General features: G+C 43.0%; 1 protein-coding gene across 1 annotated transcript; it reads left to right on the top strand.

The window, feature by feature from the left end:
* Window positions 1-208: 208 nt before the first annotated feature.
* Zkscan2 (zinc finger with KRAB and SCAN domains 2) lies at window positions 209-22,754 on the top strand. Its single transcript, XM_021167942.1, has 7 exons — window positions 209-1,261; window positions 2,070-2,256; window positions 5,394-5,464; window positions 5,827-5,953; window positions 10,203-10,889; window positions 15,090-15,581; window positions 19,732-22,754. Exons 1-7 carry the CDS (start codon window positions 863-865, stop codon window positions 20,652-20,654), a joined length of 2,886 nt encoding a protein of 961 aa, XP_021023601.1. The 5' UTR covers window positions 209-862; the 3' UTR covers window positions 20,655-22,754.
* The last annotated feature ends 1,900 nt before the right edge of the window (window positions 22,755-24,654 follow it).

Raw genomic sequence — 24,654 nt, 5'->3', positions numbered from 1 at the left:
CAGCCTCCCGGCAACGTCTGCCTGGCCTGAAGCAGGACGATCGCGTCCTGCTTCACGATCTCTAGAGGAATAGGATCCGACCTCAGCGTGTCCCTCCGCCCCAAATTGCCCTTGCACCCTCATTCCTAAAGTCCCTCGGCGGCAAGTCGCGGTGCTGCGCGCTCTCGCGAGACTCCTCCACGCATGCTTTCCCGCCCCCCTCCTTGCCCGCGAGGAAGCCTCGCACGGACCCGGGTCGCGAGCGGCGCATGCGTGGCCGCGGCTCCCAGCGCTCCCCGCGCTCTGCGCTGGCGGAGCTGACAGGGCAGCGCGCCAGCCGTTCGCCGCCCCCCGCGAGGCCTAGCCTCATCCCGCAGCTTCTTCCCCTCTGGCCGAGGTTCTCGGCATCCTCGTGCGGAGGAACCCCGAGCGCTGCAGGCGCCGCTGCGAGTCCGGACACTCCTGCGCTCGCGCCCCTGGTGGCACCTGCAGCGGCCTGGACCTGGACCAGGACCCCTGGGCCGGCCGCGCCTCGCGGACACACCCCCTCCCGATCGGCGCCTCCGCCCAGCATCAGTCCCCTGGGTCCCCTTCCAGCCTAGCGTCTGGTTCTCTTTCCGACCTTGCACCTTAAAGAACCTCATGGGAGGGGGCGCATCTTGATTGGATAAGAGGCCGGGTTTGCAGACTTTGGGGTGGGTGCACATTCACCCTTTCAAGAGCCTTGTACAAATTTGATTAATCAGCCTGGAGTTCCTTGTCCCGGATAACTGCTGTCTTTTATGTCTCTACGGTCCCATATTTCCAAGGACATTAAGTGGAGGGCACTCGGAAGCTTCTCTGGGCCCTGACTTGGAGCTAGACCTGTTGGCCCCGTTGGATCATGGCTACTGTCATGAACCCTCAGATCGACGTGGAAGTTGAGGAGTGCCTCATAATGAAAGTGGAAAAGGACTCCGCGTGGGTATCGGAGCCCATTCTGGAAAGATCAGGCAGCACTGAATGTGAGTCCTTCCGTAAATGCTTCAGGCAGTTCTGTTATGAGGATGTGACAGGACCCCATGAAGCTTTCAGTAAACTCTGGGAACTCTGCTGTCGGTGGCTGAAGCCAGAAATGCGTTCCAAGGAACAGATCCTCGAGCAGCTGGTAATCGAACAGTTTCTCACCATTCTGCCTGAGAAGATTCAGACCTGGGCGCAGAAGCAATGTCCAGAAAGCGGAGAGGAGGCGGTGGCCCTAGTAGTGCATTTGGAGAAAGAGACCAGAAGACTTCGAAAGCAGGTGAGCGAGGATTTTAAAGTGATGTGGTGGGAAAGGCAGGTGGGCAAGGCTACATTTCTGGAAGAAGAGCTCATTATAGAAATAAACCGGGACTTTTAAAAAGATCCGTAAACCAAATTCCCCTAAAAGCAGATTTGAAATTCATACTAAATGGAGGAGAGAATTTTGGTTGAACTATTATCTTGCAAATTAAACTAAAAGTATGGTTTGTTTGTTCTAATCCTCAGTATAATGTTTCTACCAAAACGATAGAGACCGTATTAAATAGCTAATGCCTCACAGGGTTTGGTGAGAGAGGGAGATCTCATGGAATACTCCAGAATCCTCCCTAACCCTTACCATTCCAGCAGGTGACCTACGAAATACTCTGTGTGCCGTGGTCCTCCGCACTCATCCAGTTTAACGGCCAGATCATCATTTTTCTATGTTGCTTGCTGGTCTGTAGTTATTCTCAGCGCTCTCTTGCTAACGGCGTGAAGTCCGCAGTGTCTGACAGGTTTATAATCTCACCTTGCACAGGGTGTGCTCAGGAGCTGATTTTGTGACTCTTCACGTCACTGGTGTTCTGATTAGTTCTCTGTGCACCTGATGTATAAGAGGACTTTGTAGTAATGACCCCTCAAAAAAATTACACAAAGAGCACTCTCCTTTCCCCATATTCCCGAATGACTGTGAGCCCACTTCAGTCCGTGGAGATCCTGTTCCCGCTCAGTTCTCCTGCCCTTTAACGTCTCTGTTGGGGGATTTCACCCAGGTCTGCAGTTCCTTTCCTCCGCTTTTCTATGTTGATGTTGACTTTGTTTTGCAGGTCAGTAGCCCTCTGCCTTCAGAGACGCAAGCCCCACCTAGAACTGTGTGGGAAGTAGCTGACTTTGAGCCAGAGCAACTGGAGACCCGGCACAGGGTTGTTTCTCTGGAGGAAGCTGGAAGCCTCCACTCAGGACACCAAGAACAGCTGAACCAAAAAAGGGAACATAGGCCATTACCTAAGAATGGTAAGGACTCAGAGTACACCAGGTCAGAGACCCTGTAGTTTATACTGTATCCCTAACACTATGGCTCACTCAGTAGAATCCGAATTTTTTACTACCAAAATAAAATGGGATCATAGAGATGGAAATTATGCAAACTTAGATTGTCCAGGGAAACCTTGACTCTTATTGTTATTTTAAAATGTTCATTCAACGTTCAGTTTGTGTCTTTAGTTATGCCATATGTGTGTATGCTCTTGAAAAACTATTAAGAAATGGAAACGGGGCATTTTTATTCCAAAACTTGACTCATAAGAACAGGCATCCCAGCATGATGTATGAGAGGGATAAATGGTGAGACTTCCAAACAAGAGACAGTGTGGTGTTGTGAATAGGTGTGGTGCCCACAGACCCGTGTGCTTGAATGCTTGGCCCATAGGGAGTGGCACTGTTAGGAGGTGTGGTCTTGCTGGAGGAAGTGTGCCACTGTGGGGGCAGGCTTTGAGGTTTCCTATGCTTATGCTACACTCAGTGTGGCACACAGTCTCCTCACTGCCAGCAGATCAGATATAGAACTCTCTTCTCCAGCATCCTGTCTGCCTGCACGCTGCCATTCTTGGTTCCATGATGATAATGGGCCAAACCTCTGAAACTCTACGCCAGCCCCAATTAAATGTTTTCTTTTATAAGACTTTCCCTGGTCATGGTGTCTCTTCACAACAGTAAAATACTAAGACAACCAGCATTCAGATCTGCCCTCCATATGAATACAGAAAGTCAAATATGAGGGAAAGAGATGTTCTGTCCTTCCCAGTCCAGGTTCCTGTCCATCTCCTGAAGTGCGGCTTCATCCCAGGCCAGAAGCGAGTTGAGGGAGGATCCTATCTGAAGGCTTCATTCACATCGTGTCTTCCCCAAGACTATGATCTTGGGCAAGAAGCCGGGAAACAAGGGTTAATACCTAGAGGTTAAGATCTTAGGCTGGAAGAGGCAAACAGACCTGAGTTCATAACCCAGCTCCCCCATTTTTATTTTCTCCGAAACTGTCAAAATTATTCTTAAACTTCAACTCTGACTCAAAAAATTGGAAATATTCACAATGGCTATACTGCCATTGCTGAATCCAACCCTAAATAAAAGAATGTGTTGTTAATATTAGTGGATTCTGAATTAGCCAGGGCGTTCCTGAGCATCCTAGCTCCCTGTATTGTATGAGTTAGATAGTTCTAAATGACTTTAGCTGATAAACTCAGTGTGACAGCAGATGGGTATTTATAATGTCTTATCCTCACTGGCATCCGTGATAATAAAAAGGTTTTTTAGCTTATTGAAGACTGAGGAACGGAGAGCCGAAATCTGAGGGCTAGATTTCCCAGAAAGATGACTAGCTCTACAGGAATGTGATTCCAGCCATATGCTTTTCAGAGACTATGCTGTTTCCAAGAAAATTATTTGGGAGCTGGTAAGATGGCTCAGCGGGTAAAAATGCTTCCTGCCAAGCCTAATGACATGAGTTCAGTCCCAAGGACCCACGTGGTGGAAAGAGAGAACCTACTCCTGGGAGCTGTCCTCTAGCATCCATACACAAGTCATGGAGCGCACCAGCACTCTCTCTCTCGCGCGCGCACACACACACATTCAAAATACTCAGATAAAATGTAATTTCTAGCCGGGCGTGGCGGCGCACGCCTTTAATCCCAGCACTTGGGAGGCAGAGGCAGGCGGATTTCTGAGTTCGAGGCCAGCCTGGTCTGCAGAGTGAGTTCCAGGACAGCCAGGGCTATACAGAGAAACCCTATCTCGGGGGAAAAAAAAAAAGTAATTTTTAGAAATGAGCTGGGTTTTGTTTGTTTGTTTGTTTGTTTTTGTTTTTATCTCTATAGAAACTAGGTAGCTCAAGCTTCTGAGATCTGCTCACAAGTAAGGTACACTTGTCAGGTTCCCTGGTGAACTCTGAGCAGGAGATAGACCATCAGGACTGCTGTATAAAAAGTTCACTTTCCTCCTGCCCTGAGGGGGCTTTTTTAATGTTGACTGTGCCCATGGCTGTACTGTTGGCTGTGTTGTCAGGACTTAAGTAAGTTCTTGGTTCTGAAACTGTCAGCTTATGTGAGGGATGACAAACTGATGACCTGTGCACCAAATGGGACTTGTTACATTTTACCTACAAAGAATTGTCGTTTGGGATTTGGAGGTTTTGCTCTTTGTACTTGAGATTTTCAATTTGAGATTTTACAGAAGTCCCCGGTTTCTGGTGTCTTACTTAGGGTTTCTATTGCTGTGATAAACACCATGACCAAAAGCACCGCAGAAAGGAGTTGATTTCACGTCCACTTCCACATCAAAGGAAGTCAGGACTGAAATGTTGAGACGGGAGCTGATACAGAGACCATGACAGGATTCTGCTTACCAACTAGCCCTTCATGACTTGCTCAGCCTACTTTTTTATACCATCTCTGCCTACCTACCCAGGAGTAGCACTGTCAACAACTGGCTGGGCCCTCTCAGATCAGTCATCAATCGAGAAAATACCTCACAAGCTTGTCTACAGGCTTGTAGTCTGGTGGAGATGTAGGGGTGCATTTTCTCAATAGAGGCTCCCTCTTCCCAGATGACTAGCTTATGCCAAGTTTACATTAAAACTAGCCAGCCCATCTGGCTTCTCTTGGAAAAGTCAGACATGATGAGTCTCCAAGTACTTCAGTACCACTGAAACATCGTCATAGACTGTGCCCTTCAGTTCCCAGTCCCAACCCTCTCCTTATGCACTTTACCTGCTTGTTCCTGAACCATTTGACTTGTGAGCCCAGCGTTAGGATAAGGTAGACTTGCTCTGAACTCACTGAAAAGCATTTCTATGTGTCGGTTTTAATATCTTCTTATTTCTTAAAAGGAGAAACAGCTGCCGGGTGTGGTGGCACACACCTTTAATCCCAGCACTCAGGAGGTAGTGACAGTTGGCTCCCTGAGTTCCAGGTCAGCCTGGTCTTCAAAGTGAGTTCAGGACAGCCAGGGCTACACAGATCCTTACCCCATGTGTTCTCATTCATTCTCTCTCTCTCTCTCTCTCTCTCTCTCTCTCTCTCTCTCTCTCTCACACACACACACACACACACACTTCAGAATACTATACACAATAATTGTTTCTTCTCTTTTTCTAGCTCACTCTTCTGTCTGGGTTCCTGTCCCTAGTGATGAGTGGAATGCTGTCGATGAGGAAGTGACAACCCAGGTAATGTACTCCCAGGTGAATTGTAATTGTCCTCCCTGCCTGCTCTTCTAGGGAATTCAGTCGGGTATTTCCTGTGCTAGCCTACATTGTTTATACTTCTTCCAAAAGACTTTTCCCTTCATTTCTTTTGCAGAAGATGTTGGACTCAGTCGTCTCAGTAATGGAGCCCCTTGCTGGATCAGCTCTTTCACTGTCTCATCCTAATTCTTTACTGTATCTTCCTCTTGACTTGATACATGATACACACGTGTTTGCTTAACTCAGTTCTTCTTTAGGGCTTTTCTCTGCTTCATCCATGGCTGATCATCCTTCAGAGACCCCTGCAGGTGTCTTGGTAGTCACTGGTTTTAGTGTTGTTACAGGAACCAATAAGAGATGTCCACACAGAGAGAAGCTTTTCCTACAAAAAAAGTGTACAGCAAGTTCCTACGCACAAAGATCTCTACTACGACATCAGGAAGGAAAGTGCAGGGAGCATGGCTTCCCTGGGTAAGCATTATTTCCTTTAAAATAATAGACCAGCAGGTTTCATATATGTTCATTCTTACTGGTGATTAATAGTTGTAAACGTTATTGCTTAAAGCAGCAATTCTCAACCTGTGGGTTGAAACCCCTTTGGCAAACCTGTTAATCTCCAAAAATGTTCTCATTACAATTCCTAAGCACAGTTATGGAGTAGCAACAAAAAGAACTTTTTGGTTGGGGGTCATCAGAACATGAGAAACTGTATTAAATAAAGGGTTGCTGGATTAGGAAGATTGAGAAGCCCTGGCTTAACAGATTCCCACAGATCACACTCAGTGGAGTTACATATCTCTTCCCTTTCCTTTTTCATGTCTCTTTCCAGTAAGAATATCATAACAGTAATTGGAGCTCCAAACAGGAGTTAGATATGAGTGCCATATTTATATTACAGGAAATGTAAACTCACATCCATCAGCTGAATGTCTGTGATATCACCAGGTCTTTGTACAGCTTGTTTCTATTTAATCATAATGACCTCAACACCTAGCATAGAGCTGCCTAACAGGTTTGTTGGATGGGTAGAACTCTTAATAAATAAAAAGCAATTTAAATTCAATAACCTTGGTAGCACATTGTGAATTATTTAAGTAGACAAGTGCACAGGCACACGTGACCACTGGAGTGTCACTCTATAAGCCGATTATCAGAGGCTGTCTCCGTCTGCTTTAACAGGAGCGATAAGTGTGATCCATTCCCGTGGGAGCTTTTATTCAGAAGTCAGACTGGTGTAATATTATAGGCCGAGGCTGGGGAAGCAGCTCAGTCAGTAACTCACTTGCAAGCGTGGAGACACGAGCTTGCCATTTAAAGCCCACAGTTTTAAAAGCCAGGGGTGGTGGCATGTTATAAACCCAAGATGGAGAGGCAGAGGCTGGCAGATCCCAGGAGCTCACTGACCAGTGTAGCCTACCCAACAATGAAACACTTGATCCCCCAACATACAAAAAAGAGGATAAGCTGGAGAGATTGCTCAGTTCGTAAAATGCTTACATGAGAACCTGAATTCAATCCTCAGAACCCATTTCAGAGACAGAGACAGAAAACTGGATATAGTGCTATGTTCTTAAAATCCTGGTCCTGGGAGCAGAGCAGAGACAAGTGGATCCCTAGGGCTCACTGGCAAGCCAGCCCAGCCTACTGGATGACTTACAAGTCAGTGAGAGAACGTCTGTAAAAATACAAAACAAAATGTGCCTGCACATTTAGGCACACAAGTGCAACTCTACACACATACACAAAGCTGGACTGTGGCTGAAGAACACCTGTGGTTATCCTCTGATTCACACATACATACAAGTTATATGTATGTATGCACTGATACCAGTTTATAACCAATGGATATAAAACAAGTATTACAAATACCATAATACTGTATGTATGTCTGGTGAGTAATTTCTGGCCAAATATACATTTACATTTTCAGTTTGGGATAGGCAATGGTGGTGTGCATCTTTAATGCCTGCACTTGGGAGGCAGAGGCAGGCAGATCTCTGAGTTCAAGGCCAGCCTGATTGACAAGAGAGAGAAGAGCAGCCAGGGCTAGCTACACAAAAAAAACCTTGTCTCAAAAAAAAACAATTTAAAAAAAAAATGAGTTTGGGACTGGCAAGAGCGCTCATTGATAATAACACTGGCTTCTCTTGCAGAAGATTTGAGTTTGTTTCCTAGCACCCACATGGTAGCCTCATGTAACTCCAATTCCAGGAGATCCCAGCACCCTCTTCCAGCCTCCAAAGGTACTATACATACATTGTATACACACTCTTTAAGCCAGACTGACTCACATTATTCATTTGATATGTCTTCATCAAAGTTTTTGTTTGAACATCTGTTTCTTCTGACAAATCTTTTCAGACTTACTGTTTATATTATAAATAAAATTTTATGTAATTAAAATGTGCAATTTTATTATTTTATATACGTTTCATAATAATGACCACAATTAACACATCCATCACTCACATCATTAACAGGAAGGACACTTAAAATCTACTCTCAGCCAGCAAGAGGTCTGAAGTACACTATTTTAAGGTACAGACGTCACTAGATTCCCAGAATGTATCCTGCTTAATGCTGAAATACATTCTTTATAGCTGTCCATATTGCCCACCTCAGACCCTTTGGAAACCAATGTTCTGTTCCTCTGTACACTGAGGGGTTTTTTTTTTTTAAAGATTCCACATAAAGCTGAGATGGCATGATGTTTGTCTTTCACCATCGGCTTGTTTCACTTGATAAAATGCTCTCCAGGTCCTAAGTCTTTAAAACATTAGGATTGCCTTCTTGGTATAATTTTTATGTTCCATTTTATAAATTTTTCCATATTATCACATATTCTGTATTTTCATTTTTTTAATTTTATGTGCATGAGTATTTTGCCTAAATGTATGTCTGTGCACACATGTGTGCCTGAAGCTCAGGGAGGCCAGAAGAGAGCATCAGATCCCCTGGAACTATAATTATAAGCAGTTGTGAGCCAACATGTAGGCTCTAGAATCAAACCCAGGTCCTCTGGAAGAGCAGACAGTACTGTTTACCACCGAGCCACTTAAATATTCTTTATTCATCCATTGATAAATATTTGGAGGTTTTTTTTCTATACCTTAGATACTGTAAATGATGTTCCAATAAATGTCAGAGAGCTGGTGCCTCCACAGTGATTTGGTTTTCTTTACAAATATATCTAGAAGTGGGCGAGCTGGGACGCATGGTTGTTGTGGTTTTTAAAGTTTTCAAGTCACCTCCCTACTGTTTTCACAATGGCTAGATGCGTTCCCATTCAGCAGTGCATGGGGTTCACACTCTCTACCTCCTCACCAGTGCCTCTTATCTCTGATGCTAACCACTATAACAGATGTGCGCTAACTCGTGGTTTTGATTTGTTTTCCCTGTAATGGTGTTGAGCCTGTTGGCCATTTGCACATCAGATTCTTTGCCCATTTTTATCAGATTTTTTAGAATAATTGTCTGATCCTTTGTACATTTTTAATTTTAGCTTCTTAAAATATATATGGCTGTAAATTTTTTTGCCTGGACTGTAGGCTGTTACTTTGCTTTGATTATTTTCCTTGTTGTGCTTAAGCTTTTATTGCCTCTACTTTGGTTGTTACATCAAAGGAAAAACCATTTCCAAGATTAGTGTCAATTCCCCTTTCCCTGTGCTTTTTTCTAGGGATTTTATGGTTTCAGGACCCACATTTAGGTCTCACATATATGCATGCATGGGGGTGGTGCAGATGGAAGCCAGCAGTCAGTGTCTGATGTCTTCCTCAATTCTCTTCCATCACATTTTCTGAGACATGATCTCTCACTGAACCGGGAGGTCCTTTTGCTGCAATTGCAAGCACTTGTCACCATGCCTGTCTTTCATGGATGTTGGGGATCAAACTCAAGTCCTTGTGCCAAGCACTTTGCCAACTGAGCATCCTCCCCAGCCCCATGTGTAGGTATTTAATATACTTCAAGCTAATCTTTGTGAGTGGTATAAGCTGATAGTCAGTTTCACTCTTCTGCACATGGACTCACTTTTCCCAGTGCTGTTCATTGGACATACTCTCCTCTTCCCTTGTCAAAGGTTAGTTGACCATATATGAATGGTTTTATTTCAGATTACTATGTCTATATTATGTCTATTCCATTTTCTTTGTTCTATGGCAATACCATTCTGTGTGATTAATACAACTTAATAAAAATTCTTTACTTTTTTAATAGCCCCAGAGGGTGTGTGTGTGTGTGTGTGTGTGTGTGTGTGTACACTGAGACAAGGAAGTATTTGGGGCATATAAATATAAGTAAATGAAACAAATACTGAGTTAGCTGTGGTGGCTCAGGACTTGCATCCTAGCACTTGGAAACTGAAGCAGGTGGATTGTTAAAAGTTTGAAGCCATCATAGTGAGTTCCAGGCTAACCAGGGCTACAATATGATACAGTATCATCCAAAACAAAGGGTCAAAAGTAATGAGACATTTCTTGCCCTTGAGGGCACTTCTGAAAGAACTGGCTAGATGGAAACAGTACATATATGGGACAAGATGATGTCATTTCTAGATTTCCATGCCAAAGAAGTCATTTAAATGACTACAGTGTGCATGGTCCTGGCTGAGGAAAGCTTTGGTGTAAACAAATAATCCAGGAGAACATGTTTAAACAGGAGGCTAGGGTGTGTCGCAATGGCATTGTACCCACTGTGAAATATATTTCTCTTACTGTAGGAGACTCTGTGTCTGCACCTAACAAAATAGCCCAGTTGGAACAAAAAAAGGAACCCTGGAGTGTAGGTCTTCATTCCTCAAACAAGAGGAATAGTGTCCTGCAAAGCAACTACATCAAAGAGAAGTCGGTTCGTGCTGTTCAGATCCCAGCTAGGAATGCAGGGAAAGTGTGGCGAGAGCAGCAACAGTGGGGTTTGGAAGATGAAAAGATTGCAGGTGTGCACTGGAGCTATGAAGAAACCAAGACTTTTCTTGCAATTCTCAAGGAATCTCGCTTTTATGAAACACTCCAGGCTTGTCCCCGAAATAGCCAGGTATATGGTGCTGTGGCTGAATGGTTGCGAGAATGTGGCTTCCTCCGGACACCAGAGCAGTGCCGGACCAAGTTCAAAAGTCTTCAGAAGAGTTATCGAAAAGTGAGAAATGGCCACATGCTAGAACCCTGTGCCTTCTTTGAGGACATGGATGCCTTGTTAAACCCTGCAGCCCACACTTCATCTACTGAGAGGCCAACGGTTGTGACCTCTCTCCCACTAAAGAGAACTGCTATTAGTGCTAAAGAGCAGGTCAGTTTGGTGGAGGAGGAGGAGGAAGGTGCTGAAGACTCCGATGGTGATGAAGTGGGCATTGAGTTTATACGCAAGTCTGAAATCCGTGCTGCCCCTGTCTTATTTCAAAACCTAAGTGGTAAGAATTGTATTGTTCTCCCAACCCCACCCACAGGCTTGGTATGAAGATAGAAGTGTACTCTTGGGGGAAAGCATTACATTAGACTAATCCTAGAGAGGGCTCTCATACTCCAGGCTGCTTTCAAAATGATGCCCCAAAAACTGAAAGGGCACCAGGGTGTTTGCTGCTGTCCCCAGTGTAGCCTGAGTACAACTCTCAGGAGCCTTCAGGCTCTTTTCAGCTTAGAGTGAAGCATGGGTTTAAACATTTGGGAGTCCGGGTAGAGAGATGACTCAGTTGTTAAGAGCCCTGGCTGCTCTTACAGAAGACCCAAGCTCAGTTCCCAGCATCTACATGGGAGTTCATAACCATCTGTCACTCCAGTTCCAGTGATTCCAACACCTTCTGGCCTCTGGGTACGAGGCACACATACTATTCATACATAGCTACAGGCTTTCATATACACATATATAATAAATCATATTCATTATAGTCCTTCATATAGAAGGGAAGTAAGTGGAACATAAGAGTTCTAAGTGTCTACTATTATTTAAGGATTACTAGAATCAGTTGTATTATAATAAGTGAAGGATGCATTATTAGTCCATACAGTATAGCCAATAACAAACAGTATAAAGGAGTAAAGAAAATGAAACTTTTTTCTGCCCAATTTAAAATACAAGAAAGGAGAGTAAACAGAACACAGAACGACAGTCACTTAAAAACAAAAGTAAGAGCCAGGCCTGGTGGCATACAACCGTAAAGCCAAAAATTGGGAAGTAGAAACATCAAGAATTTGAAGGTAACGTGGACTAATAGCAGAACCCCTTCTCTAAATACACAAATACAGAAACAAGATGTCTTAGTTAACTTTTCTGTTACTCTGAAGAGATACCATGACCAAGACAACTTACAGAAAGTGTGTTGGGGCTCACAGTTCCAAAGGGTTAGAATCCATGGCCAACATGGCAGTGGATAAGCAAGCATGAAGCTGGAGCAGTAGCTGAGAGCTTATATCCTTATCAGCAAGTAGAGGGGCAAAAAGAGGGAGGGAGGGAAGACAGGGGAGAGAGGGAAGATGGAGGGGGAGGGGAATTGTGGGCTTCTGAAACCTCAGAACCTTCCCCAGTGACACACCTTCTCCAACAAAGCCATACCTCCTAATCCTTCCCAAACACTTCCACCAACCAAGGACCAAGGATTCAAATATGAGAGCCTGGGGGCCATTTTCACTCAATCCACTACACCTGACTCCTTGGCCCCCCCCACAGGCTTGTTGTAAAATAATAAAATTCATTTAGTCCAACTTTAAAAGTCCCCATAATCTTTCAGTCTCAAGAGTGTTTAAAAGTTCATAGTCTCTTCTGAGAGTCAAGGCAGTTTCTTAGTTGTAACTACCTGTAAATTTTTTTTTAAAAAGCAAATTACATACTTCCAACATAGAATAACACATCTTTAAAGGAGTAATGGGGCATAGTGAGGAAATACTGGACCAAAACAAGACCAAAACCCAGCAGGGCAAACTCCAAATCCTGTAGTTCTGAGTCTGATCTCAGAAACCTTTGATGGCTCTTCTCTTCCAGCATTGCTAACTGTTACACACTTCTCTCAAGCTGATTTCACTTCCTACATGCAGCTCTCCTTGGCAAGCATCCCAAGGCTTGGGTGCCTCCAACATCCTAGCGTCTCCAACACAATCTGGGCTTCACTTTCACAGCCTCACACTGGCCTTTCTGGACAATACAAGAACTACCCTGCCGCATGCCTGTCCCCAGTGGCTTTGCTTAACTGGCAAGGAAGTTCCCACAACCCCTTTACTCCTATATTCTTTATGACGAAAGCCAGAATCCTGTTGCTGAAGTTGCCAAGTACTGCAAGCTTGGAGTGAGTGAAGTCTGGCCCTCTCCTTGATTCGCATTTACATAAGCTCCGATTTGTTGCTTTCATTTGTTGAATAAGCTTTCATTTGTTTTAGAAGCAGAAGACTCCTTGGCATTTCCTTTTTATAAGTTGGAAACTTATGCTATCCTGAAGACACTACTCTATTTCATTTCACATCAGACACCGGTCTTTAAAGTTCTCATCTCTTTGAACACAAGATTTTTCTTCAGCTTTCAATTTCCTGGTGCTCTTTTTCTCCTCAAATAGTACAACTTATATTTCTTTCTGCCTGCTTGTCCTTTTTCATCATAGTCCCACATTAAGAGCAATCACTAATAAGCACATGATACACTCAGCATTAGTCTGTCCTGAAATCTCCTCTGGCAGCAAACTGTCCAAAATGTGAAGTTCGCCTCAGACAGATTCTTAGGACACGGTCAAAAAGCAGACACATTCCTTACCAAAATATCACCAGAATGCTTTCTACCCAATGGTCTCTAGCTAATAATTGTTCCCCTGGGAAACCTCTTGAGCTAAGCCTCCACAGTATGCATAGCTCTCAACACTATTGTTCTCCATGTTCCTCCTCAATTGCCCATTAAGCCCCACTGAGAGCATTCAATCACTTCCCTATCCAAAGAGTTCCACATTCCTCCAAAGAACCATCATGGTCAGGCCTGTCACATCAGTACCTATTTCTGGTACTAACTTTTGTCTTAATACCACCAACTGGGAAACAGGCATTCAATGTATGAGCCTGTGGGGACCAATCTCATTCAAACCACCACACGAGAGTAAGATAGTAGAGATAAATCTAAATATATCACTAATTACAAATTTACTAAACCAAGATTAACATACTTTTATAAAAAAGACTGCATATTCCTCATCATAGGAGATGCACCCCAGATAAAAGACCGGCATTAAAATGCAGAGACTAGGCCTGGTGCTGCAAACCTGTAAACCCAGCCCTCGGGACCTAGCAAGAGGACTGTGAGATTGAGACAAGCTTGACTGCACAGCAAGATCTTACCAAAAACTAGAATAGATACTCTATGCAAATCTGTTGAATATTTGGGAACCAAGACATACCAAATTAAATAGCCAATTAATAACTATGTGACCATAGAAGCATCATATAACTACATTGGGCTTAATTTTCTCATGTGAAATACATGATTAAGAATTCACAGGGTTAGCTGGGCAATGGCGGCACATGCCTTTAATCCTGAGGCAGAGGCTGGTGGAGCTATGTGAGTTCAAGGCCAGCCTGGTGTACAGCATGAACTCCAGGACAGAGCTACACAGAGAAACCCTGCCTCAAAAAAAAATATATATATATATATTTCTTTTTTTTAAATATATATATATATATATATATATATATCAAACCCATAGTTACTTGGACATAGCTCTCAGTCTCAAGGAAAACTGGTAAAAATAAGTAATAAGAACTTTCAGTCTGTTCTTTTGGGGTTGTAGTCCATTTGTCTGAACTACTTGGGAAAGACACTTGTAGGTAGCTAAGTACTTTAGTTAGTTTCCATAGCAGTGGCAGTATGGGAGACTACATGGACTCTTCCAAGTCAACCCTTTTGGAATTGGAATTTTGGGTGATTATTTAAACTTGGCGTTTGTGCAGGTTGAATCTTTGTAGCCAGAAACAGAACATCTTATTTTTTCAAGTTATTTTAATGTGTTTAAATAAATAATTGTAGATTTTTAACATAGATTTTTCTGCTTTTTACAAAGCTTGTTTCTGGATATTCCTTAGTTCCTGTTGCTATCATGAATAGAACTTTTACTCATAATTTTCTTTATCCCTGAGAAGTTTGTAAATGTATACAATGAAATATTATCATATGCACTCACCAATTACCTCCAACTCCCCGAAACAAGTCCCCATCCCAACTTCATGTGTTTCTTATCTATTTGTTTGTTTACTAACCCACTAAATACAATTAGTGCTGCCCATATGGGTATGGGTATGGGACCATCCCCTGAAACATAGGCGATCTACCAGTAGGAACTTCCTCAGAAAGAACAATTCTCTCTCTTCCAAAAGCTCTCAAGTGCTAGGGACTTGAGAGCACGCACACACACATGCTCACACACACACCTATGCTAGACTTTTGACTGACTGTGTAGGTCTTCTTCTACAAATAGCCATCCCTGCTGTGAGTTCATGAGTGCAGTAGCCTGTCATGTCCAGAAGACTGTGTTCCACAGTCCTATTCCCTGAATAAGACTTGTATTCTATTACACTATAGAATGTGTGTAATAGAAAAGTTCCAGGCTGCTTTTTTTATATTTTCAAACTTTATCCTTGAATGGCAGGTGTGCACTGGGGCTATGAAGAAACCAAGACTTTTCTTGATATCCTTCAAGAGACCCGATTTTATGAAGCACTTCAAGCCTGTCACCGGAAGAGCAAATTGTATGGAGTCGTGGCTGAACAACTTCGAGAATGTGGCTTTCTCCGGACACCAGAGCAATGCCGAACCAAGTTCAAAAGCCTTCAGAAGAGTTACCGAAAAGTGAAGAATGGCCATGTACTGGAATCCTGTGCATTTTACAAGGAGATGGATGCCCTGGTTAACTGCCGTCCATCCTCCCTTTCCACCAACGCCTCAGAAGAAGTCCCATCCCTCTCAAGGCAGGAAAGGGGACATATTGAGGTTGAACCCCAAGAGCCTACAACCTGGGAACCTGTGGAGACCTCACAGGAAGCAGTGTTAGAAGATTCTGGCAGCGAGAGACTGAGTGAGGAGGAAATAATAGAAGAGCCAGAACTTGAAGGACCTTCAGGCCTGCTGCAAAGCCCAGCTGGTAAGGATCACGGGGATTCTGGTCAAGGGGAGGAGAAAGTGGGACTGCCTGAAAATCAGGACACCTGGCCCACAGCTCATGTACATTTATTCATTCAGAAGATATTTGAGTGCTGTTTGCTGTTAGAGGAAGAGGGAAATGGAACTAAGTAAAATGGTCCCTGTTGTCATGGTACTTCCCTGTCAGGTACCATGCTTGAGGCTCAGCTGCTCACATTCTGTTGGTTCAGACTCTGGGACTTTAGCCTTGGTGGGTCAGACAGTGTTTTGTTTCTGGAAAAACTATAGAGAAGAATGTGAGATTCTACATCGAAAAAATACTTGAAGGAGGAGGGTGGTCAGTAAGGTCCAATGAGAAACATCTGGCTGCTGTGTGTGTGGTGTGTGAGAAAAAGGAAGGCAGGGACCAGGTGGGAGGCTTTACTCTGCTCCTGGGCTTCAGCAGCTTGCCCACCACTGTCCACTGAGTTGCTTGTTGGCAGCTAAACTACTAGCTTAAGCATAGACATACCTAAAACCCACAGGTGTCCTGTAAAGACCATTTTAATGCCTCCTTACTCAGCATTTATACCCAGGTAGGAGACATGGCTTGCTGAGTAGACTGTCACCTCTACCTGCCAACTTCCACTGCCATAGCCCCTGTTCTAGTCCTTCTGTCCTTCTCTGTTCCTTGCCTAAACTGTAAAAGTCTGAAAACCAAAATTTTTCACCCGTACTTTTTTTTAGAGAAAGAGGCCAGAAACTGTTGCCCAGGCTGGCCTTGAACTGGTGATCCTCCTGCCTATCCTACTTGAGCGCTGGGATTGCAGGCATGTGCCATCCTGCCCAGCTTCTCACCTGGGTTTTGTTAAGCAGCACTTACTCTATGCTCATCCTATCCTTCAAGGCCTATATGCTACTGTTTTCTTTCTCTAGGCTACTTGGAAATAAAACTCCGTGCTGTGTTCTACACGCACCTTAAGTTCTCTCATATCTAAGCCATGGCTCATGATGCCTGCCAAATTCCACACCTTGAACAAATTTGGCTCTACACATCTGTGGGCATTTTGCCTTCATGTATGTCTGTGTAAGGTGTATATGTCTGGTGCCCACGGAGGCTAGAAGAGGGTTTTAGTTCCCTGGAACTGAGTTATAGATAGTTGAAAGCCATAAACCCAAGTCCTCTGGAAAAGCAACCCATTCTTTAACTATTGAGCCGTCTTTCTGATCCCAGCTTCCTTTTAATAACTATAAAAAGAGTCCCTGTGAATATTTTTAGGTTACCTCCAGAACGTAATCAAATTATCAGTTACTGTCAGAATCAACTTAATAGACTGTGACTTCCTCTGAATCCCAGAACAATGTTGGATCCAATGGGAAAACCTCTTTTCCTGCATCCTCACCAACATGTGCCGTCACCTGAATTTTTTATCTTAGCCATTCTGATTGGTGTAAGGTGAGATCTCAGGGTCATTTTGATTTTCATTTCCCTGATCACTAAGAACATTACTTTAAATGCTTCTCAGCCATTCAAGATTTGTCTGTTGTGAATTCTCTGTTTAGTTCTATGCCCCATTTTTTGATTGAGTTGTTTGGGGGTTTTTTTGAGGTTAACTTCTTGAGTTCTTTATATATTTTGGATATTAGCCCTTTATCAAATGTGGGATTAGTGAAGGCTTTTTCCCTATCTGAAGGTTGCCAATTTGCCCTATTGACTGTGTCCATTGCTGTACAGAAGCCTTTCAGTTTCATGAGGTCCCATTTATCAATTTTTGATCTTAGAGCCTGAGCCGTTGGAGTTCTGTTTAGGAAATTGCCTCCCCATGCCAATGAGTTTGAGGCTCTTTCCCACTTTCTCTTCTATTAGATTCAGTGTGTCTAGTTTTATGTTGAGGTCCTTGATCCACTTGAACTTGAGCTTTGTGCAAGGTGAAGAATATGGATCTATTTTCATTTTTCTGTGTACAGACTGCTAGTTAGACCAGCACCATTTATTGAAGATGCTTTCTTTTTTCCACTGTATATTTTTGGGTTTTTGTCAAGATCAAGTGTCTGTAAGTGTGTGGTTTTTATTTCTGGGTCTTCAGTTCTGTTCCATTGATTAACCTGTCTGTCTCTGTACCAATACCATGCAGTTTTTATCACTATTGTTTCGTAGTGTAGCTTGAGGTCAGGGATGGTGATTCCCCCAGAAGATCTTTTATTGTTAAGAATTGTTTTCTCTATTCTGGGTTATTTGTTTTTCCAGATGAATTTGAAACTTCATTAATCATAAATAGATCATTGTTAAAGGTAAGTAGGTAGTTCATGGAAGTTCTTTTTTTTTACAATTTTTATTAGATATTTTCTTCATTTACATTTCAAATGCTAACCCCAAAGTCCCCTATAACCTCCCCCCTGCCCTGCTCCCCTATCCACCCACTCTCACTTCTTGGCCCTGGCATTCCCCTGTACTGGGGCATATAAAGTGTGCAAGATGAAGGGGCCTCTCTTCCCATTGATGGCCAACAAGGCCATCTTCTGCTACATATGCAGCTAGAAACACAAGCTCTGGGGATACTGGTTAGTTCATATTGTTGTTCCACCAATAGGGTTTCAGATCCCTTCAGCTCCTTGGGTACTTTCTCTAGCTCCTCCATTGAGTGCCCAGTGGTCCATCCAATAGATGACTATGGGCATCCACTTCTGTATTTGCCAGGCACATAGCCTCACAAGAGAGAGTTATATTAGGGTACGGTCAACAAAGTCTTTCTAGCATATGCAATAGTGTCTGGGTTTGATGGTTGTATATGGGATGGATCCCCGGATGGGGCAGTCTCTGGATGGTCTTTCCTTCCATCTTAGAAACTTTGTCTCTGCTGTAACTCCTTCCATAGGTATTTTGTTCCCCATTCTAGGAAGGAGTGAAGTAACTACACTTTGGTCTTCCTTCTTCTTGATTTTCATGTGTTTTGCAAATTGTATCTTGGATAGTCTAAGTTTCTGGGCTAATAACCACTTATCAGTGAGTGCATACCATGTGTGTTCTTTTCTGATTGGGTTACTTCACTCAGGATGATATCCTCCAGATGCATCCATTTGCCTAAGAATTTCACGAATTCATTGTTTTTAACTGCTGAGTAGTACTCCATTGTGTAAATGTACCACATTTTCTGTATCCATTCCTCTGTTGAGGGACATCTGGGTTCTTTCCAACTTCTGGCTATTATAAATAAGGCTGCTATGGACATAGTGGAATGTGTGTCCTTATTACAAGTTGGAACACCTTCTGGGTATATGCTCAGGAGAGGAATTGCTGGGTCTTCTGTTAGTACTATGTCCAATTTTCTGAGGAACCTCCAGACTGATTTCCAGAGTGGTTGCACCAACTTGCAATCCCACCAACAATGAAAGAGTGTCCCTCTTTCTCCACATCCTCGCCAGCATCTATGGAAGTTCTTTATACATATTACACTGTTTATTCTTCTCTGTGTATGAATTTCACATAATTAAAAATTGACATCAAAAACAGAATTAACAAGTGACCAGAATGTTGCCAGAACCATACTAGGTCATTCCAAAGTTTCTGCTCCATGGGGCATACGTCATTCATACTTCCCATAAAACTCCACAGAGAAGCTGAATCCAAGATGCACCTTACAGTGAATGGGGTGTAATGAAAGAGCAAAAAAATTCCAGCTTTCGAAACAGTAAAACAGAATGTTTGTATTATTGTTGTCCATGAGGTGCCAAAAAAAAAAAAAAAAAAAAAAAAAAAAAATACAGGTGGTGGGAGAAAAACAATACACTAAAATAGAACCTGACTAGCTGTGGACAGTTGAGAAGTATGAGGAATTTAAAATTGTCTATTAGTTGTCTATTAAATGAGGTATAGTACAATATTTAGAATAATGTAAAGAATAGAAACAGAATGAGCTACTTCAAGGAGATAAACCTAGTTATTGTTAAGTTAATCAGGATACAAATAGAGACTAGTATCTTGATATACAATTCAGTTCAAAAAACACAATTTGAGGCCTTTTTATAGAAGTGAAAGATGGTAAAGCATGGTGGCTCAGTCAAGTCACAGTGTGTGGCCATGAACATTAGAGGATCATAAGCATTGTGGGCCTGGTTAATTGTTTTGTTAATATTGGAATTTTGTGAAATTCTATTGTCTTTTCCTTTTCCAGATTTTGAAATTGGAACTATTATTAAGGAAGACCCAACACAGGTAATGTTTAAGGACACAGAGCCCCATAGGGTATTAATGGAAAAACCTAAAAGACTTGTTTCCCAGAATACTAACCCCAGTAAGTACTGTAAAAGGGAGTACTTCTCAGGAAGACACTGTGAAAACCTTCAAGGACTTAGACAGGGAAAGCTGATGTCTCAACCTAGAGATACAGGGAAGGCTGTGGTGCATCAGAGGCCTTGTGTGGGGAGGAGGCCATACAGACTTCTCAAATATGGGGAAAACTTTGGAAGGAGTGCCCGTCTTGTGTGCAGGATGACCCACCAGAAGGAGAATCCTTATAAGTGTGGTGTCTGTGGGAAGTGCTTTGGTAGGAGCAGGAGCCTTATCAGACACCAAAGAATCCATACTGGGGAAAAGCCTTTCAAATGTCCTGACTGTGGGAAAAGCTTTAATGACTCCTCAAATTTTGGAGCCCACCAGAGAGTCCATACTGGAGAGAAGCCGTACAGATGCAGGGAGTGTGGGAAATGCTTCAGCCAGAGCTCAAGTCTTATCATCCATCAGAGAACCCACACTGGTGAGAAGCCCTATCAGTGTGAAGAGTGTGGGAAAAGCTTCACCAACAGTTCTCACTTCAGTGCCCACCGCAGAATCCATACTGTAGAGAATCCCTACAAATGTGGGGACTGTGAGAAGAGCTTCAATAACTGTGCAAGGTTCCGAGAACACCGGCGAATCCACAATGGAGAGAAGCCCTACACATGTGCCCAGTGTGGCAAACATTTCAATAAGAGCTCTTTCCTCACTAAACACCGGGAAGTCCACATGAGAGAAAAGCTGCTGCCATACTCCCCCTCTGTGTACTCCCCAGAGAACCTAGTGAAAGGCAAGAGTGCCGAGCTCAGGAAGACCTTTTGACAGTGAGCTTGCCTTTCCACTCACCCTGTTAGCCATCTGATCCTAGTTCTGCTCTTAGAAGCAATCTTCTTAGCTATACATCACAGTTCCCAAGACAGGCCTGAGAATCGAAGTAAACTAAACCTCTCATCTGTTCTCACCTCATAGTCTGACATGCTCAGTCTGCCTCTCTCCTATGAGTCTTGGCAGTTTCAATAAATGAGATGATAAGATTTTTTAAATTCAAAATAAAATTCTCACTAGAATGTTGAGGCTAATGCTATTGTCCAGCAAATTTCAAAACTCTTGCACATGGATGAATCCATATATTTTCAAATATATGAATGATGTAAGGTTTTTATGGTGTTATCCATCACCCTTATGAGACCTTGGCAGCAGCTTGACAATGGATTTTCATATCTGGGTAGAACTTTTAAGAATTTGGTAAGAACTGTATCAGATCCATCTTGGTTTTGAGGGTACAAAAGGAGAGTGGAGGTTTATAGCTTCCTTCAGAAGTCTGTATCAAGAAGTTGATCCAAATAGCTAGGGTCTAATTTCCTGTGTTGTTACAGAAATCATGTTGCTAATACCTTGTCCTCCACCAAGATAAGCAACTGCTCACCCTTCATCTCCCTTTTTGTTCCTCAAGACTTAACTCCAGTGGCTGCTGCTTCTCCAGTGACACATGATCCTTGTATTATTTATCACAAGTCTATACTTACCTCTTAATTGTTCTGGGTGCTCTTGTCTGACTCTTCTGGGCTGCCTGACCCACTCAGATGGGAGAGGATGCACAGTAGTGCTGTCTCATTAAGAGACAATCAGATTCCAACTCTACTTCTACCCCATCATTTCTCTGACTCTTAACTTAGAGCAAGACCTATGGTATGTAGGTATATTTCAAATTGCCTAGCTCTGCATTTCAATGTAATATAATAGTGTTTCTAAAAGTTTAAGGCTATAAGGAAGAAGATAAGACCTGTGAAGTATTTAACTGACTCTTTAGGCCTGTTTTAGATCAAAGCGCTACCTCAGTCCAGACTACACTTCCAGGGTTGACTGTTACACTATTAGTCTCTGGTTCTGAAGTTTAGTTCCTGTTTGTGAGATCATAAACCTGACTGTAAAGTCCTAAATAATAACACCACTCTATAGTTCACTCAGTGAAAGTGAAATTACTTACAAACTTCCACTCTACCACCTTATTTTCCCCATTGTCCTGTTCTGAAAAAGAAAAAAAAAAAAACTTTAACCAGGTATAATCTGTCAGAAAGTTTCTGGTGGGAAATAATCAACTCGTATAGAATTACACCTGAAATTCAGAAATTTGATCTTCCCAAAACAGTTACTTGAAGTAGAGGCCTGTGGTGTTCATACCTTTAGTACATAGGTAGCCCCATGTAGCTCTGCTTTGGGGAGGGAGAAGTCCCAATAGTGGAAGGAGAGCCATAGTCAGGTGTTTCTAGGTTCTCCTGTCAGATGCTCTCATTTGAAAACATCTAGAGATGATATTTTTTATGTGAATATGTTTGAATCTTTTGAGACCTATTCAGCAAAGTATCAAAGAGGGTAGACATTGTATAAAGAAAAGTGCTTTATGGTGCCAACATAGGATAGCCTGTTGGAAGGCAAGTGACTCAGGTAAATGCTGATAACTGTTTGTGATGTGTGTTTGTTGGAAATGTTATAATTGTTGACAACTATAACAGTAGCTAATTTCCTGTGTATTGTCTGAAATAGAGACTCCTAATGGTACATGTTGGTATTGTGCCTAGAGCAGTAAGATTGTGTGATGCCAGTGGACTTGTGCTTATAATTATGTAGATGTTCTGGAATTCCAGCTCTAGAAAAGATGCACATTAGTCTAAATTGCCACTTAGTAACATGTACACAGGATCAATACTTATATGGAAGCATGATTCAGAACTGTTATGTATAAGACCATGGTTTGTTTGTTTTTTCTTAATTTTATTTAATCTTTTTTTTACACTTGAAATTTTATCCCCTTCCTGGTCCACCCACTGACTGTTCCACATCCCATACCTCCTCACCCCACCCCCATCTCCACAAGGATGTCCCCACCCCACTCCTACCCCCAACTCCACCAGACCTCCCCACTCCCCAGGACATCAAGTCTCTTGAGAGTTAGGTGCATCTTCTATGACAGAACTCAGACCCAGCATTCCTCTCTTGTATATGTGTTAGGGGCCTCATATCAGCTGGTATATGCTGCCTGGTTGGTGATCCAGTGTCTGAGAGATATCAGGGGTCCAGGTTAGTTGAGACCGATGGTCCTTCTACAGGGTCACCTTCCTCCTCAGCTTCTGCCAGCTTTTCCCTAATTCAACTATAGGAGTCAGCAGCTTCTGTCCATTGGTTGGGTGTAAATATTTATATCTGACTCTTTCAGCTGCTTGTTGGGTCTTTTGGAGGACAGTCATGACAGGTGCCTTTTGTGAGCATTCCATAGCCTCAGTAATAGTGTCAGGCCTTGGAGCCTACCCTGAGCTGGATCCCACTTTGGGCTGTCGCTGGACCTCCTTTTCCTCAGACTCTTCTCCATATTTGTCCCTGTAGTTTTCTCAGACAGGAACAATTATGAGTCAGAGTTTTTGACTGTGGGATGGCAACCCCATCCCTCCACTTGATGCCCTGCCTTTCTGCTGGAGGCGGGTTCTACAAGCTCCCTCTTCCCACTGTAGGGCATTCCCTCTAAGGTCCCTCTGTTTGAGTCCGGATTGTTTCTCACCCCCCAGGTCTCTGGTACATTCTGGAGGTTCCCCCACCTCCTACCTTCTGAGGTGACCTGTTTCCATTCTTCCTGCTGGCCCTCAGGGCTTCAGTCCTGCCCGCCCCCCAATATCTGATCATGTTACCCTCTTCCCCTCCCTGTCTGCTTTCCCACCCATGTCCCTCCCTCCCTCCCTGCCTGCTCCTGTGATTGCTTTTTTTTCTCCCTTCCAAGAGGGATTGAGGTGATAAGACCATGTTTTAACCACAAAGAGAAATTAAAAAATGATGGGGGTCATGGCTACACTCCACCAAGTAAGTGTTACAGAAGATAATCTAGTTAACTCCACGGTGATGTGGAAGGTCAATCACCCCATCTAGAGGAGTTGCGATCACATCCTGAAGACCTTCTGTAAATTGCAAATAGAAAACCGGTTTGGACACCACTTTTTGACTCACTTTCCCAGCAACAAAAAAAGATCCAGGGCCTGTTCTGTCTCTACCACAACCACGTGACTGTCTCCTGTGTCTAAGAAACCGTGGGAGTGAGGTTTGGGTTCTCATACCTAGAGACCTAATTGTAAACAATCTGTTGGTATGCGTATTAATCTAGTGGGCCTTATCTCGGTTCCTAAGCAACAGATCTTCTACATCTTAAACCAAGATGCTTGTTTCATGGTTCTCTTGTCCGCTGATGTGTGAGAGTTAGAATAATGCACTGAGTAATAAATCTTTACCACATCTCTGTAGTAATCAATAGATCTCAATACCAAGGACTTCAAGGAGGAAAAGGGGGTTTTTTAAAGAAAAAAAATCTTACACTGTGATTTTTATAACTTGCTGCTTCTCTCTTGTTCTGGCTGCTGAAAAGCTCAATTTCAGCCAACTGTCTACACCTGTTTATTTTACTCCATCATATTTCTTTGGAGATTGCCTCAAGTCCTGTTTTTGAGCAATGGTATGTGTGTAAACAGATTCTTTATTTTCTGGCATTCTGTCAAAAAAATTTAGAAGCTGTTTGGATTTTCTGCCTAGGCTTTCATTGATTCCTACAAATACCTCACTAATTTTTACTGATGACTTTGTTACATATTCAACCTAATTCATTCATCTGAAAAGAAACATGTTTTTGTAAAGAAGAAAACTCACACATTAAACAGGTCAGGGCATCCTGCCACTGAGGAATGTGCATTAGACCAGAAGCCAGAAGAACCACTTCCTGGATATAACCTGGTAAGTCAGAACCTCTCTGAGTAGTTAAGCCAAGGTTGCAGGAGTTCATGCTCAC

The sequence above is a fragment of the Mus caroli genome, chromosome 7 (assembly GCF_900094665.2).
Source record: "Mus caroli chromosome 7, CAROLI_EIJ_v1.1, whole genome shotgun sequence".
Taxonomy (NCBI): Eukaryota; Metazoa; Chordata; class Mammalia; order Rodentia; family Muridae; genus Mus; species Mus caroli.
This window is presented reverse-complemented; position numbering and strand designations above follow the sequence as displayed.

Coding starts and splice junctions, on each gene's coding strand:
- Zkscan2 (XM_021167942.1), top strand. CDS start 863: ATGGCTACTGTCATGAACCCTCAGATCGACGTGGAAGTTGAGGAGTGC. Junction 2,257..5,393: donor TAGGCCATTACCTAAGAATG/GTAAGGACTCAG, acceptor CTCTTTTTCTAG/CTCACTCTTCTGTCTGGGTT. Junction 10,890..15,089: donor CTTATTTCAAAACCTAAGTG/GTAAGAATTGTA, acceptor CTTGAATGGCAG/GTGTGCACTGGGGCTATGAA.